The following is an 18362-nucleotide window of genomic DNA, read 5'->3' as shown; positions in this document are numbered from 1 at the left end:
GTATTTTCTGAAGTGGTGTGTGTGTCTGTGTGTGTGGATGTGTGTGTGTGTGTGTGTGTGTGTGTGTGTGTGTATGTGCCTGCAAACAATTATGTTTGTGCTTACCCTTGTGAGCGTATGTGAAAGCCAAGGTGTCTCTCACAGGAAACGTGGAATTCTCAATTTCAGCCATGCTGGCCAGTGAGCCCTTGGGGGAATCTGCTTGTCTCTACCCACACCTAGCCCGACACACAGTGCTGGGATGTCAGGCATTGCTGCCACATAGCTGTGCTGTGGCTCTGAACTCACATCCTCAAGATTGCAGAAGAAGCCCCTTACTCGTTGAGTCATCTCCCTAGCCCCTCTACCAAAGATTTCACTGAAGTACTATAGCCCCCTTCTTATACTGTGATTCTCACTTTGTGCCATTCCCAATAACCCTGTCTGTACCTGCTGGGTGGCAGTGACAGAGACATCCAATCTCGGAGGAAGATCTTAGACGTCTTTGATGATGTTCAGCTTGCTAAGTGGTTCTTTTCCCTTCCTTTAATGGACCTGAGAATAATGCAGCTGCCTCTCTTCACTTCCAGAGTACTTTGTAGGTAAATGTATTAAACCTAGTGTCAGAGCGAAAACATGGGGCTGTCTTCTAACTCAATTCATCCTGGTTCGCCTAATGGCTGTGCCAAATTGGTTTGCCTCCAGGTTTCTTCTCACTCTCCCCAGCTTCAGAATATAAAATTGTTTAATTTGCAACCACACTGCAGATTACATATTGAATGTTTTCATCGTGCACTGTCATAGATATTTGATTGAAGAAAAAAAAAAAAAGCTAATACTTTTAAAAGTTTTTTTTTTTCCTAAATTATATAATTGTAGTTTTAACTTTATCCTAACAAAAGTTTAGTGCTTTAATTTTATGGGAAGAAAACATAAAGAAAATGATTTTAATAATATATAAATGTACACTTTAAATAAAATTAAAAAGTAAAACTACAGTTCTGGGCATGGCTTTTTTTATAAAAATCTTCATGAATTATAAATAACTTAGGAGTACTTTTTTATTTTCAAAGCCAGAATTAGGATAGTGACTGAGTTATTATTCTGTGCTTTATTGCCACTGTGTTAGATCAAGCTATTGAGTTAGCAATTATTGTCTAAAGAAGCAACTGCCAGCTGAAACTTCCTTTTGTGTGGTCTGAGAAACTTGCATATTTATAAAGTTGTTTTGACAGCCTGCGTTGCCATATCTGTCCAAGGCAGGTATTTTGTGCCTGTAGCTTAATACAAAATTGCTCTGTGTGCTCACAGTGTTTCACAGATGAGTGATGTGCCCAGCATCATGATGAAATCCTATTAAGTGAGGGTACTCCAGAACACCTGAGTGATGGCTGGCTCACCTTCTAGCTACAGGCTGCAACACCAGCCAGTCCCGCTAAGCAAGGCTGGATCCTTGGATCCTGATGTTAACTATGAACACTCTTAAAAGCCAGCAGCTAATTCAATTCTAGCTGTAATATTTCCATTTTGGGCTTAGAATTGGTCCAGTGTGTCTTAACCAAAAAGTGACTCTAGGCGAGAGGAGGAAAAGCATAGGTTAAAAAATGTGTTGCTCAAACTGTGCCTCCTTTCAAGCACATGGCTCTTGCTCCCCTTTCTGCCCTATGCCTGTTACTTACCAAGCTCCCTCCCAGCACAGTTGTACACCAGGCTGTGGCTCGGTGGGTGATTTTGCTACTTACATGTTAGCTGCAGAAAGGACCCCTTCCCCCCCCCCCCNTTTTCTGTTTACTGATGTGTGAGAAGCACCCAAGCAGTGTTTGCTCTCAGCCCCCGTAGGTGTATATCCAATGAGTTAAGGATGTTTATGGTATGAAAGGCAGTTTGACTTACAGAATTACATTTGCATAAGCTCCACCCACAGGGCCTTTAGAAGGAATGAAAAGGCAGGGCCTAAGCTAACTCACAGAACCAGCCATGTGAATGTTAACATCAAGCAAAACAAGAAAAAAACAAAGTTGGTCAACATAGGAGTCTGTGACCTGCAGGGGGGAGGGGGGGGGTCTTTGGCTTGAATCCTCTTACCTTTCACACTGACAGTGAGCTAGCTAGCAGATTTGTGCCTGCCTGGGGGTCTGCTGATGCAAGGCCTCCTTCCACCATGCTGCCCAGCTGTGTATTTAAGTGTCCTGTACACATATTATCTCTTGCTGCTCTTCATTTTGCTTGTAGGACAACCTTGTCTATTTCCTTCTCATTGCATTAGACACAGAGTCAGAGGAGAAATGGCGGTGCATACAGCACAGCTCGGTTTTATTCTCTGTAGTTCTATGATCAAGTTCTGTTGAGAATCAGTTGAAATAGCTACAATTCAATTAGCTGGCCTGTGATTATTGGCTCTCTCTCACTAATGTGTGAGGCTGCCTTTGTCCCTGTCCTTGGAAAGTAGACCTAGAGGGTGTTATCGTTTACTTATATGTACCAGCCATATAACAACCATTAGTTGCTCTTCCCCCTGAATGTCCATACTGCCATTCCTTTCAAAGTTATTATTTATTCTTTGAGAATTCATACATGTATATAATGCATTTTAATCATATGGATCCTTCATCTCCCCTCCTCCAACTCCTTCCAGATCCCCTTTCATGCTTTCATGCCTGTCTCTGAACTTCCAAGTTCATGTTGTCTCATATGTGTGAGTGTATGTATATATGTGTGTTTATGTGTGAGTTTGTGTATATGTGTATGTTTGTATGTGCATATATACATATATACATATATATATATATATATATATATATATATATATATATATACACATGCACATACATATATACATCTTCTACTGAATCCAAAATTAGTGTGACCCAAATGGCCATTGGTGGGAAGCCATCCACCGGAGCACAGTTAACATACCAGGAGTAGCAGCTCTGAAGAAAACTGGCTCTCTTTTCCCGGAAGCCATCTCCTGCCAATAGATCCTCAGCTAGGAGCAAGAATGGGGGTCTCATGAGCTCCTTACCCAACTATGCTGTCATGTCTCTGTATTATTGACCACTGTCAACCTCACATATTAATTTCAAATTGTTTTTCCTTTAGATTGTCATCATGGAAGTGCAAGGACTGAAATCTGTGGCTCCCAATCGAATCGTTTACTGCACGATGGAGGTGGAAGGAGGAGAAAAACTCCAGACTGACCAAGCTGAAGCTTCAAGGCCACAGTAAGCCAGTTGATTTTTAAAAAGGACATTTGATCTCACCCAAAGAAATATATCTTGTTATATGCACAATTATATGCTCTTGTTCCTAGGGACAATAACCAATTGGCTACCTTCGTCTCAAATCTACTGGGATCACCATCTGCATTTCTTTTTCTGCTATATATTTTTAATTAAAACACAATTAATGTCATTCCTTCTGCTCCCTCCAACCCTTTGACATCTCTTGCCTCCCACTCCTTTCATGGCTCCACCACCATTATCTATCTGATTGATGCAGGTATGAAGCAGATCTCTCGGCAGCAAATGTTTGTTTCTAAGTCATTTACAAGAACTGCATGAGGTGCGGGAACTTGTGGAGACTATTGCCCCTGTGCAGAAGTCGTTTCCCCTGTCCTGTGGTTCTGCTGTGAACAAGGGTAGAAAATGTTCTGCACTGGAACTTGGAATGTTCCAGTGAAGGAACAGTTACAGAGCAATACCACACCCAAATCACAGATGTTAAAGCTGTCATTTGCTTAATTCACACTTTGAAAATGACTTCAGTGAAACCGAGGGGATATTCTCCTTATCCGGTTTACTTTGGGAAGCTTCACCATCTCTAATTAGAATTGCCACTCCAGCCTGAGGGAGTCGGATGTTCATTTGAACCCTGATTTTAGAACACATCGTTTGTCTTTCTTCCATGGTGTCAAGATACATCTTGATCATTCAGGGAACTTCTGCTGAGATTCTGGCTAGCACTGGTTAGGTTCTGAAGAGGAAATGAACAAGAATCACATTGCTTTGAAGCAAGAACTTGGGCAAGATATGGAGGACGAAGTATTAAGAGGAGAAATTTAAAATGGAGTAGTGTCGTGTCTAGAAGCAGCCAAACGCTTCACCCTCCCAAGCGCTTGCCTGCCTCCACTTAGACTTGCATTTTCTTTGGGACCACATTCCACTCTGTTCCCTTGACTACTCTCGCTCCTCTGCCCTGCATTTTATGAGGCCCACATCAAGTCCCTCTGTACTCTTCCTTCTTTGCTTCTGTAAAACCTTGTCCCTGGGAATCTCAGATATTACTTCTTGAGGAATTACCCTTTACTTTGCATAACAAACAGAGTGAAATTTTTCTGGTTCATCTCTTTATTCCTAGTTTGTTATTTTTGGTATTATCTGTTATTTATTTTAAAAGAAATAGGAGAAAAAGTCATAACCTATTTAGTCTTATGTCTTTGTACTCACTGAGGATTTATTTGAGTTGTTGGAACTTGTTAATGACTTAGTTTCAGTAAATATTGGAAGGTAATGGAGTAACATAATTGCCAAATTGTGCAGTCTAACCCTCTGTTAATTGTGGAGTACTTATTAGCTACCAATATCCAATCATACCTGCTCTGAGCAATGACTAATGGACTCTCTGTCCACATTTTGCCTTTTTGCCTGTTCTGGACATTTCATGAGTGTAAAAATGTTATATGTGTTCTTTGGCAAAACATCTTTTATAGAGCATAGTGTTTACATCTTACAGCAGGTATCTGGTAATGTACTATTGTATGTATATATCCATACACATACCTTGCCTGTTTGTTTATTTTGGCTAATAAATGGTAGGATTATTTACAACTTTTGTGTGTTTTGAAAAATAAGATGCATACACATATCTGTTTAAGTAGGTGTACACTTACTAGGAATGTGATAATTCTGGATTTAGCCCTTTAAAGAATAATCACACTTTCTCATTCTTTCCCTGGACCATTTCTGTTCTCATTAGCAGTGTACAAGAGTTTCAGGTTCCACATGTTTTCACTGATACTTCATTTTCACTGTGTACACATGCACATGTGCATCCAACCCCACTTGCCTGTATATGCATATACATGTGAGCATGTACAAACTTGCAATTCAATCATCTGTTAATTGTCTGTACCTTTTTAAATTGAGCTTTCTTGTTTTATAGGGGCCAAGTTTAAAAGGTTTTAATTTTTTTCGATTGTTTGTTTGTTTTTTCGAGACAGGATTTCTCTGGGTAGGCCTTGCTGTCCTAGAACTCACTCTGTAGACCAGGCTGGCCTCGAACTCAGAAATCTGCCTGCCCCTGCTTCCCAAGTGCTGGGATTGAAGGCGCGCGCCACCACCGCCTAGTTTTTAAATTTTTAAATGTCAGTTAATTATTTGAGAATTTCATATATGTATAGAATTTATGGTCCTAGATTCTATCATGTTCTCTTCCCAACTCATGTTCCTCCTCCTCCTCCTCCTCCTCCTCCTCCTTCTCTTCCTCATCTTCTTCTCAACTATTTATTATTATTCCTGGGGGAATGGAGCCATCCACTGCTGGAATATGGACAACCTACAGAAGGTGGTTGGTAAAATTTATTCCACTGTTATAAAAATGGTCATACATTGCCAGTTTGGTCATGATTGTGGTATTCACGGTTCACAGTGCAGTGATGACTCTTCTCCCACAGTAGCCTACATAGCGCTTCCTGACAAAATGAAAGCTAACAAGTAGGAGGGAAGTGTCTGTGTATCAACTTCATTGCTCTAGGCCAGTGGTTGTCAAGCTTCCTAATGCTGAGACCCTTTAATACAGTTCCTCGTGATGCAGTGACCAACAGCCATTTAATTATTTTGGTGCTACCTCACAGCCATAGTTTTACTACTGTTTTGACTCATAATGTAAGTATCTGGTATGTAGCTCCCAAAGGGGTTGCAACGCACAGGCTAAGAACTGTTGCTCTATGCCCTGTAGAAAAAATATGTGTCCTCTTCAGCAATAGGCTCTTATCATAATATTCTAGGGGGAAAGCAGGAGCAATGATATTTGCCTGAGTTGTTTAGAAGCCTCTGGGACCCTTTTGACCAACAACTCTAAGGAATGTATCCTAATCCGGGCACTAGGCTTTATGTTTGATGACCTCTGGTGACTGGGGAAGACATTATCTCTGCCACCTTACCCCACCTCCCATGTAGGACAAGTCCAGTTAACCTTTTTTTTAATTCATGGTTTTAGAAAGCTTATAGAATAGTAAGTTTCCATATGGCCTTTTCCAACTGTCACAGTGTTCGGTTTCCATTCTCCTACCCCTCATCTCTTCCTTCCTCCCATAGCCCCCTCTGCTTAAACCTCTCCCTCTATATTCTGTCTGATTAACTGCTAACTTATATGATTTTCTTCCTTTGGAAAAGTTTAGTTTGCTTTATTGTTTGTTTTCACAGTATCCTCATGTGAAAAGTTTGGCATTGGCTTATATTCTTATTAATTTATGTACTTAAGACTGTACATGAATCCTTCTGCAGGATTCTGTGTTATCTGTATATGCCTCTACAGTGGTGTTATCCATGTGTGTATCCAGTGGTGTTACCTGTGTGTGCCTCTATAGTGGCATTATCTCTGTGTGCCTCTTTAGTGCACCTCCATTTTCATTCATTATTTGGTGCCTTGGGTCTGTAGAAAACATTCTTTGTATAGTAAACAAGCCAATGTCAGAAGCTTCTTAGCTACAGGATAAGAAGTCCCACTTTGCACCTCTCACCTTAATGGCTAATGTAGTTGAAATCTTGTCAACCCAGAAGAGTTGAAAACACATGCATCCACTTGAATTCTTCAGAAGTTCTTTTTTAGCACTTACCTTTGCTTATTTCAACTCTGCTCCTAGTCTGTGAGGTTGTGAGACTCCAGTCCACTGTCCTAAGAGTTCCCACTGCCATGCCTTATTCTAACCAAACCTAAGAAGTTTTATTTGGTTATAATATGTATATTTTAAGTACATTGCTTAACAAGGTAAATGGCAGGCACTACAACTTTCTGTTACATCAATACTTTCATCATGACTGTGTCTTAAAAGATAGTTTGAAAAAACTGCAACACCCACTTGTAGTCTATCTTTGCCTCTACTCCAGGAAAGCACACACCAGTATCAAAGATATCTGAATTAAATCATAAAAAATTTATTCTTTATATTTGGCTCTTATTTGGTTATCATATCTTTTATAACTGTACATTCAATTTATGCTTACATATTTCTTTAATGTTAATATTTTTCACAGGTAATAAAAGTTTTATGGAATGTTGCTTATTTGATATCTAAAATATTCATAGGTAGTTGTAGAAACATTCTGATAGGAAATTTATTAGTGAATATTTTAGTCAATTAATATTCTTCGGTATCAGAGAGAAAAATATTACAATAAGGACCTCATGGTCTTTAACACTACTCTTTACAAGGAAATTTGACCAAAATAGCCTTTGTGGTTTTATATGAACCTTTAAAATGAGTTAAGAGATTTGAGTGGATAGCTGTTTCCCAGGGGTGGATAGCCTAAACTCCCGCAGCCTGAGTGCCACAATGGAGCTTTCCAATGAAGTTACTTCCCCCTAAACTCATCCTGTACAACAGGAAACAGGTTTGTCTCTGCCATCATCGTTCACAATTATGGCTCAGACACGTTCTCTACATTTTTCTTGCTTCAACAGTTTGTGCTTTGTTGGAGACACGTTCATCCTTCTGCCTAATACTCATTAAAGTGCCTTATTTAGCCCGTATTTCGAATAAACCCAATCAAGAGTGTTAGCCATCGCCTATTACATTCCTGTAGTTCAGAATTCTTGCTGGTAATTAGGCAGAAGTAGCCAGAAAGCATGGCTTTGTTATGGTTTGGTTATCATAGCTTTTATAACTGTACATTCAATTTATGCTTACATATTTCTTTAATGCTAATATTTTTCACGGGTAATAAAAGTTTTATGGAATGTTGCTTATTTGATATCTAAAATAAAATTTGTTACTCGGAATATAGAATTTGAGGTCCTAAGTAAATAATGGTTACAGACAAGTTTGACTTAAAGGATTGAAGATCAAATCTAGTTTGGTAAAGTTTTGCCTTTAATTTTAATCTTTTAATACACAAAACAGAAGATAATGGGAAGAAATTATATTTTTGCCAAGGAAAGTTTTAACTTCTAGGGATGAGTTATGAAAATATTTTTGATTATAACTTTATAGCATTTTACAATTGGCCCTTATCTCCTTCATCTGAAGTTTAGCCCATAGCATTAATGAAAGTATCTAAAGGAAGTGGAGGGGTAGTAAGTAATGACAAATGGGGACAGGAAGGTTTGTTATGGCCATGTAGTAGACAGAAAATTCCTAGTATATCTGTACTTTTAAGGCCTATTATCTTCCAGTTGTGATCTTCCTTTGATTGCCTACATATCCTCAGGCGTATATGATCTCAAAGACAGGGTCTAGATAGGTCTTGATACTTTGGAAATAAAGGCCATGAAATTATTTCAAATGAACATAAAAGAACATATGGAGTGGGACAGGACCTCGTCAATTTAAATGTATGATTTAGTCTGATAACAATGATAATCAGAACAATGAATTAAATGTTGGTTACATTTGCTTGTTAAAATAAAACAGACAGAATGATAAAGGTGGTGTTACCACACACCTGAAACTTTAGCATTTGGAAAGCTCAGGCAGGAGGATAGCAATTTTGATGCCAGGCTAGACCATATATCTCAAGGCCTTCAAAGCCCAAGCCCTACTATGCAGCAGCATACTTACACCATGCACATTGTGTCTTTTTTTCCTTATGGAGCTGTTTGATTGCACTGCTGGATCTCTGCTTCTTGTCTCCTTGAGAGGAGTCAGATAAAAAAAGCAATAGGTAAGTCACATCATTAGAGAACGGTGTTTGCAGATGCTAGACAGAATGTGAGAAATACAACTGACTTCTCATATACATTAGTAAACTTGATATTTTTAACCTAAATTTTCATAATATCTGTGCAACAATCAAATTGTCAAAGCAACAAGAATATTGCAGCTAGAAATTCAGAGCTTCTCAGAGTGACCCAAGGACTAGGACAAATGTTTGGACGACTAAATGTATAGACCACGTTCAAACGAAAAAAGGATACCTTTCTTAATCTTATGTTCATTTCCAGTTTAATTTATTAATATCAGAATTTTAAAGTATAATTAATTAGTCAGATATCTTTATAAATTAGAAATAGACTATGCTACAGTTTATATATCAATTTTTTCTAATTTACAAATCAAAAGGAAACCATTTGAGCTGCATGCAGTTTTTTTTTTCTCTTCTCATTTCCATCTTTGAAATCATGACAGATTGTTTCCTCTTCTTAAAGTCGCTAAAAATAACATTTTTGTAAGACTGATACTGGTGATACAGAGTAAAATGGAGCCTAAAGAGACAAATATGGACATTAAATGCAGTAAGAATATACTGGTAAGTAAAGAAAAAGTTAATCCAGGGTATTCATAGTTGAAGACATAATAAAATGTGAATTTAGAATAATAAAGTTTCAGACTACAGCTGGAGGTACGCCTGTAACTTAATTTTTTTTCAAATTCTATTTTTAATGATGGTTCTTAAATGTTTAACCTCCCTTGTAGCCCACCACTCACCAAAGATAGTGGAAAAGAAAGGATACAGGGAGTGGGGAGTGGACCTGTTTAGAAAGCTTCTTTGGAGCAATTCCCATCTGTGTTGTCTGGAAATTGGCAGTTCAGTTCACAGGTTAGCAGCCAGCAGCAGCTCAGTCCACCACTCACTAACACTTCATGGATATACCAACCATTCAGTTCAGTAGAGTCGGGTTAGCAACAGCAGTGGGACACAACCTAGCAGAAACAGCCAGGCAGAAACACCAGGCGAAGTTCTCATCTGTGACTCTCTGAGCGAAGATCATTGAAGACACAAGACCCACAAGCCTTGCATAGCTAGCTGTACCAGCAAGCAAAGCTCCGTCTCTGTCACCCCATTGAGTCCTATTTTTATCCTCCAAACATCAGTGTTTACCTCATGCCTTGCCACAGCACATGTCTTGCACATACATCCAATCAGCCCACATCCATAGAGTCCTGACAAATGGAGCTCAACTGCACAATGTAAGGTGGAACAATATATGCAGGTTGTTAGCAAAGCATCCTTCATCATGTGTCCTTTTGCTATTTGTTTTAGCAGAACGTCCTCTCTTTTGTGCTCTGCTTCAGAGAAACATTCCTTCATGAGTCTTTCTTAGTGCCGGTGGCCACTTACCTGAATTCTCACATGGTTGGTTGGTTGCAGGTTCTGTCCTGCTGCTCTTATGTATCATGGTGCTTCTCCTTTCTCCTAGCCCATGCAACTTCAAGGTTCCACCTCAATCTACCTGCCCAGCCACTGGCCGTTGGCTCTTTATTGACTGATCAAAAACCAATTGGAGACAAGGACCTTCAGCATTTTGGACACAGAGATTCCTAATTTGAGGGAAAGATTAATTCAGAGCATTAAAACTTTTCACCAATGTCTAGGTAGTCTGCCGTTCTTGCATTCCTCAAAGAATGATGTTGTCATTGCTTTCCCAGTGGGCTCCTGGATTAATGATATAAACTATGTATTCTCTTTAATGTTTGAACTTCATTTACTTAGCAGAAAGTCAAAAAATGGGACGCTCCTGGGAGACAAAGTCTATATATTATGCCACCAGGTACATCTGTGGCATTAACATAGTAAGAGATCTCAGCGGGTGCTCCAATAATCTACATAAAAACATTTCTAGTGCCAGAACAGGAAGCATCCTGTGAGACTGAACCTCCTAGGAGTGTCTACACCCATAGAGTGTCACCAACATGACTGCCTAAATATGAGCTGAATAAGCCACTACCAACACACATAACAAAGTGGACAGAAGAATTTGCAACTCCTAATGTGTGTTCCTGTCTAAAAGAAATACAGGGACAAAAAAATGGAAGAATAGCTGAAGGAAAGGCTGTCCAGTGACTGACCCCAACTTGGGATCCAGCTCATGGGTAGGCACCAAAGCGTAACACTGTTACTAATGCTATATTGTGCTTAAAGACAGGAGCCTAGCATGGCTCTCCTCTGAGAAGCTCTACCAGCAGCTGACTGAGACCAATGCAGATACTCACAGCTGACCCTTTGACTCAAGTTGGGTACCCCTACCGAAGAGTTAGGGGGGAGGATTAAAGGATCTCTGAAAGGAATGGCAATCCTACACAACCCCCACAAAGACCATCAACCTACATAAAGAACTACAGCAAACTAAGGAATGTGGAGAGTGAGAGAAATAGTCTTCCCCAGAGAGGAGCATACACACTAGTTATCCTGAATTAGTTATCCTGAATTAGTTATACATACAAGCATACAAAGCGTCTGGCTTCTTCTTTTTCCTACCCCTCAACTTGTATATCTCCAGGCATTCCATGAAAAGCATTCTCTTCAAGATAGCAAGTCATTTTCTTGTATTTCAGGGCTTTTAGGCTAGAATTACATAATCCCTTTTGGACACTTGCCATCCTGGCTGAGATGGTATTTTCTAAACTGAGATGCGAAGCCTCCTGAATAAACAAGACAGTTTATTTCCAAAGGAATAGCTCAGCCCAAGGCTAGTGTTAGGAGAATTGACGTATGACACCTCTGGCTACACACACACACACACACACACACACACACACACACACACACACACACACACACACACCAGTACTCTTCTGTGTAGGAGAGAGCCCATTACCTGCTAAATCTCTTTCTCAACCTCCTTTTCACAATGATTCTTTCCCTGCTTTCCAGAAGAAAGTGATTCCTCTTTACCATCTTCTTCCTTCCCTGTTGGTTCTTCCCCAGAATGGCAAGCCCTCCAGGGCAGTACTCAAAAGGGGAGAGATTACTGTTGATTTTGAGAAAGTGGTTGAATTAATGATTCAATAAATTCTTTAGCAAATGAGATGTCTCCCGGTACTTTGTTTTCCACCAAGTTGATAGATTTATTCAAGTCTTTACCTGCTAAATAATTAAAAGCTAGTCTTTGCCTGTTAATCACTGTATGCCTTGGAGACATTTAAAAGGAAAGTAAGCAAATTGATGGGCATTACTATAATAACACTCCCTTACATTCATTTTCTTTGTTCTTATAACAGAGAAACGAAAACCTGAAATAAAATCCAGGCTGAGCTTTACTTCACTCTACCATTAAGCACTAGGCAACTCTGGGCACCACTATTCAGGAAGCAAAGCATAAGCTGCTTCTTTGAGATGTGTGTTTAAGAAATGAATTGCACTTTATCATTTACACTTGAGTTCTAGCAATTGCAATAGCTAAATTCAGGAGTTTTAGCATAAGAACATTATGGCTGGAAAACCCAATTATTTTCTGATTTCTAAGTTTGATGTAGATAAATAAGGTCCTCATCAAAGAATGCTCACTTGTTAATGTGCATGATGATCAAATTCTAAGTCTCTGAAGAAACAGAAATAAAGTAGGAGTTCCAGGAAAGGGGGAAACATTGTGTGTTTTGTTAATCATCAAACTGGTCCACTGTGAATGAGAGGTGCTATAGTCACACTGCTGTAAACATTATATATAATGGATCCTACTTAAAAGGAACATTGTGGGCATTAGATATCATGGATTCTACTTAAGAAGAACATTGTGGTTTTTATGTTAAATGCCAGTGTTTTAAATATACCAAAAAATCATCCCCTTTGCAACTTTTTAGAATTTACCACAACATTTCTAAATGTCTACCTACCAATGTGTGAAGAAGCTATGGAGCTTTCCAGAAGGTTTGAAGGCTGCACTTGTAAGATCTGCTGTATCCTCCAGTGAGAACTAAGCCGTGAGGTCAGGAGGCTTGTTACCATGATTCACAGGAAAATCACAGACACACAGAGAGAGATGCCTTTGCTCTTGGCACAGTCACGACGCCCAGGAAAGCTGCTCGGGGCCCCTCCAGTGCTGTGGTACAGATCTTTTCTACATCAGAGCCATCTATGGGGTAGTGAAAACCACATCTTGGGGTACACAAAAAAAATAATGCTTAGAGCACAGAGAAGCAAAAGGTGTTTATGTTTATGAAACGGAAGCATAAAATCACTCGAAGAAATCTCGTTGAATACCATTTCATGGTCTGCTAAATAAGTTTATAATTTGAAAAATAGCCAAAGCCAGAACTTTACAAATATAAATATATAGGGTAATAGTTAAGAAAATTAATAATCTTTTAAACAATTTAGTTGTCAGTGGTGGTAAATACTCTTAGTGTGCGACTCTACCGTGTTCTTACTGCTACACACTTAGTTATGAATCTCGTGGTTGGTTTCATTTTTGTCTCTCTCCACCAATGCTTCTGCACCAGTGCAGAAATTGTCCGTCTTATACTTGGGCATTTTGCATCTTTGAATGCCTCTCAGCCAGTCATGCCCCACCATGTCCTCCATGTCCCCACCCACCCACCCCCAGCAGCAACTGTCAACTCTTGGTTTCTTTCACATTTGTAGTTTTCTGTATACATGGGACTGACCATACAACAAGAGAATTGTTCAGTGGTTAGGAGTCTCCTAATCTGAAAACAATGGTTTCAGTGTTCTTATGGTAGGCATTTATCAGTGTAACATGGGCTTCTGAAGAATAGTGATGCAAGTATAAACCCTAGCCATGGTGCTGATTAGCTGTGGTATTGTGGATAGTTAATTAAGCCTCTTTGAGTCTGTTTCCTCAACTGGTAAAACAGAGACAGCAATGCCTATTGGAAGCAATATTGTAAACTGAAGTATATATGTAGGAGTTCTTCGCTCTACTCTTCTGCCTTTGTCTCTCCCTATATTCTTGCTTGCTCTGTATGTCTGTTAACCTTTCTTGCCTGCTTGATTCATTTCCTTGTGTTTTCCTCTACTCAAGTTTTTAATGTTTTTCCTAACATTTTCTCCTGGCATGTTATTTTTAAGTCCAGAAAATTTCAAGATGTTGGTGATGCGTGTGCATGCATGTGTGTATGTGTGTGTGTGTGTGTGTGTGTGTGTGTGTATTTGTGTGTGTGTGTGTGTGTGTGTGTGTGTGTCTGTCTGTCTGTCCTTTGAGCCCTGCCTGGGATTTTTGCCTTGGGTATTTTTATTGTGTCTGATATTTATTCAGTAAGCACCATTTTCTTTCCTTTCCTTTCTTTTTTTTTTTTTTTTAAAAAAAGATTTGAGCATTAGTTTTCATCAAATGGATATGACTTTCAACATGAGCAATGCCCCCCTGTCAGTTATGATGGGAGAACATCCTTTGGTTGTCATGCATTCCCTAACATCACTGGTTTTGTTTCTTAGTTGGTGTCATAGAAGATTTATATCTGTTCTGGTAAAACTCAGCCGTCAAAAGATCTCTAGCGCTCTGTCGTAAATTTTGGCAGGAACCTTGGAACCATGTCTCTCTCATATTGGCATTGTGTTAATCTATTATGTCCAGGGCACTCAACTGTTACACATTCTGGAGCTGTGGAGTGGAAATGCAGCTGGGACTCCCCACTGGGAACATGGATCAGTGGAACAAAGGCTGGTCTGATAACAAAGGCAACTTTATATTATCAGGATCCTCTGAGACACAAGAAAATCTGAACAATTTTGTACAAACACCTTGGAATCTTACTTGGCTCCTATTATAATAGCACACCTGAGATGGGGCGATATTTAAAGAATAGAGACTTACTGAGCTCAGGTTGTTGGAGGCTTAACAACCAAACAGCATAATTCTAGTTCTCCTGAGCCCTCTCTCCATCCCTGCATCATGGCAGGATCCCCTGTGAGATGGAGGGGTCACACAGTGAAGCAGGGAGTCACAGCAGGACCAGGGAAGGACCAAGCTTATTTCTTTATAACTAGGATGCCTTGAGAGCTGCACCATTGCCTTACCATCAGTAGGCTTCACCACACTGGCTACCACAAGGAAGACCATGCTCTTAACACACTCACCCAGGAAAGCAGCAGAGGACGCCAACAGACCATAATCACACCATGGCAAGTTCTTCCTGGGGAGAAGGAGATCAGAAAATTGTTTAAATAAATCATTGTATCCAATGGGAAACAGGAGCCTAAGATGCCCCCCTGTCCTTACTCCTTTGTGCTTGTACTTGAGTGCACAGCTCTTTCCTTGTCCCTCTCCAGTGCCAAACTGTTCAGAGCTTTCAGACCAGTTTCAACTCGAAAGTGGTTGATCTAAGAGCACACTCCTATGTTTTGAATCTTTCACTACTTACAATTTTATGTGTGCATGTGCATTCACATGTATGTGTATAGGGGTACACACATGTAGACATGCTTGATTGTTTGCATGCGGAAGCCAGCTGCCATACCCCAGGAACCCTCTGCATTGGTTTGTGAGACAGCAACTCTCACCGAGCCAGAGTTCACCAAGTAGGTTTAGGTGTCTTATCACTAAGTCCTGGGGAATCAGCCAGTCTCTGCCTCCTCAGAGCTGAGACTGCATGTGCCACTATGCCCAGATATTTTTTATATTGCTTCTGAGGATCAAATGTGGGTCCTTGTGTTTGTAAAGCAAAGACTTTATCAGCTGAGATCTTACCCCATTCCTATAATATTCCTTTTTATTAAGACTTCTTACTTTAATCCTAATACACAATTGTATATTTCAGTTTTTACATTCAGTCTAGTAACATATGTGGCTTTATAGAGCTTTGTCTTTTAATGTCTGTATTGGGTATGTTTATATATATATATTTTATTTTCTATATATATATATAATATAATATATATATACATTTTATAGTATTTCTTTTTTTCAGTTAAGTGATGGTATGAAATATCATGGTGCTTGTAATAAAATTAAAGGACTGAGGAAATGACTCTGCATTTAAGAGAACATAGTGTTTGTGCAGAAGATGCCCGCCTCTTTTCTGGCTCTCTCTCTTTCATCAGGCTGTTCACAGGCTGGGAACTCCAGCTCTGAGGATCTGACACCACTGACCTCTGCAGCCACCTGAGCTCACGTGTACATATTCTCAAATGGACAAACAGATACACATACAATGAAATGATCTTTGAAAATCAAGTTTAATTTTATGTGTTTACTCTATACCATTTATCTCAATCATTCACATTTGAAAAAAAAAATGGACTTCTCTATTCTCCTTCGGTCATGATTCTGATCTATGCATTTTCTAACTATGGGCAAAAACATTCATCTCCAACCACCTTAACGACACCTTGGCCTTGCTAAAGCATCTTTTTGGGGGAATATATCCTGCCTTAGTCAGGGTTTCTATTCCTGCACAAACATCAGGACCAAGAAGCAGTTGGGGAGGGAAGGGTTTATTCAGCTTACACTTCCACATTGCTGTTCATCACCAAGGAAGTCAGGACTGGAACTCAAGCAGGTCAAGAAGCAGGAGCTGAGGCCATGGAGGGATGTTCTTTGCTGGCTTGCTCAGCCTGCTCTCTTATAGAACCAAGACTACCAGCCCAGAGATGGTCCCACCCACAAGGTGACCCCCCCCCCTTGATCACTAATTGAGAAAATACCTTGCTGCTGAATCTCCTGGAGGCATTTCCCCAACTGAAGCTCCTTTCTCTGTGATAACTCCAGCCTGTGCCAAGTTGACACAAAATTAGCCAATACATATCCATTACATTAATTTTTCCTCATATTTTCAATAGTAGTTTTGGCATCAGGTAACTTAGTAAGATTAACAGCAAGTTGATTAAAAAAAAAAAAAAAAAAAAAAAAAAAAAAAAAAAATAACATTTTTTTTTTCCTGAATGGGAGTTTTAAGATATATCACCTGAAGTAGGTCACTTTATTGGGTAACAATGGGGTTTTTTCTGTACTAACACATCCTCTTCCCTCCTGTGTGTATGTTCTGGAGAGAGTACACTCAAGAGACATTCTGCAAAGCTCTGGGCATAACATTATTTAACAGTTTGAAGACATATGCACTTGTTCATTTGGTTTCTGAAAGAACTTCATTGACTAAAAAAAAAAAAAACCACCAAAGAAACTGTATTGATATTGAGAGTGTGGTGAGAGAAATAGAGAGGGAGAGCTAGTCAACTCTTAGAGAATAATCAGTTTCAGTTTCCTGGCTCAGACTTCCTGGTTACATAAAGTGCAAGATGGATTTGGCTGGCAAGGATTTGAAATCATTTGGCTTATAAAACAGTATGATTTTACCTGGAGCAAGTCTGTGGTTCTCACTGTGTTCTGATGTTTAATTTTCCTCTTCTGCCATAATATAGCTTGGCTGGCAGATGGCAACATTTGGATTTTATCGAATTTGGCAAATTCTCATAAGAATCCTCAACATTTTTAATATTTGTATGCGAAAATATTACAGATTTCTCTGTCAGTCTGCCAAGGTGGCAGAGATGAAGTCTTCTACATTTTCTAATCTCGTTCCTATTTCAAATGGGATAATGTCTAGGAGAAGAAGGTTAAGCAATATTTACAAACTATGCATGTAAGTTTAAAGTCGTGAAAGCTCAACCTGTCATTTAGCATTCCAGAAGTACATTCCAAAAGGAAGTGCCCAGTGTTTTTGTGCTCAGTAGCTAAGGGTCAGTCTCACCAACAATGTTAAACAGCTACACCTGAAGTTCTCTCTGAGATCTCAAAATGATGTATCTAATCGGGCAGTGTTTTGGGTCATGTGACTCTTAAGTTCTTTGTGTGCAAAAGCCGTGTACTGGTTATGAGAAAGCCTACTTCTGAACCAGCTTCTACACAGTGAGATCTTTACTAAATAGGACCAGAACAGGCACATCAGACATTTTTCCAAATTCAGCTTTCAACAAGCTGGTACCATACTGCCCTTAATTATTAATGAGTGTCATGCTAAGCATGTACCCTACTAACCAAGAGACTGGAATTAATTCATAATCAGGTTTAGAGTTGGGGGCCCTGATTTCTGCTGTTGCAAACTCATTAAAATTGCAGAAGCAACATTATTTTTGGAAAGCCTGGAAGCAAGTTTGTGGTCCTCAGGTGATTAGTCACTTTTGTGATGAGACTTGGTAACAGATGGACTTGTTTCCCTCATCATCAGGCAAATTGGAGATTACATTAAAATTTCATCATTAGTGTTTTCTTAGGCATATCTGTGACTGCTTCATGGCTCCCTTTTATAGAAGGTCTCCAACCTAGCTGGTGACCTTTGCTGTGTTCCTGCAGGAGGTGGAATCTTTAGAAAGAAAAAGCTTGTTTACACCAAGCTGAGCTTGGCTCTGCTGCTTGGACTCCATGGGGCTGCTCTTTCTGTTCACAAAGAGGCTAATTCCTTTACTTAGCTACCACATGCCTTGTTTTGATTTGGTGACCTCCTGCTCTGTCATGTAGCTTTCTGGTAGTCTGGGCAAAAAGAATCTGGGTAT

The 18362-nt window shown here is 39.6% G+C and overlaps 1 protein-coding gene across 12 annotated transcripts in view; it reads left to right on the top strand.

Moving 5' to 3' along the window:
- Cadps2 (calcium dependent secretion activator 2) overlaps nucleotides 1–18362 on the top strand; it is a 518996-nt gene that overhangs the window by 232848 nt on the left and 267786 nt on the right. For all 12 annotated transcript variants that reach the window (XM_029533832.1, XM_021190679.2, XM_029533805.1 and 9 more), the window contains exon 6: nucleotides 3079–3200. In XM_029533832.1, coding sequence (XP_029389692.1) covers nucleotides 3079–3200 — 122 coding nt within the window. The remainder of the gene's footprint in view (nucleotides 1–3078; nucleotides 3201–18362) is intronic.

The sequence above is a fragment of the Mus pahari genome, chromosome 2 (genome assembly GCF_900095145.1).
Source record: "Mus pahari chromosome 2, PAHARI_EIJ_v1.1, whole genome shotgun sequence".
NCBI lineage: Eukaryota > Metazoa > Chordata > Mammalia > Rodentia > Muridae > Mus > Mus pahari.
This window is presented reverse-complemented; position numbering and strand designations above follow the sequence as displayed.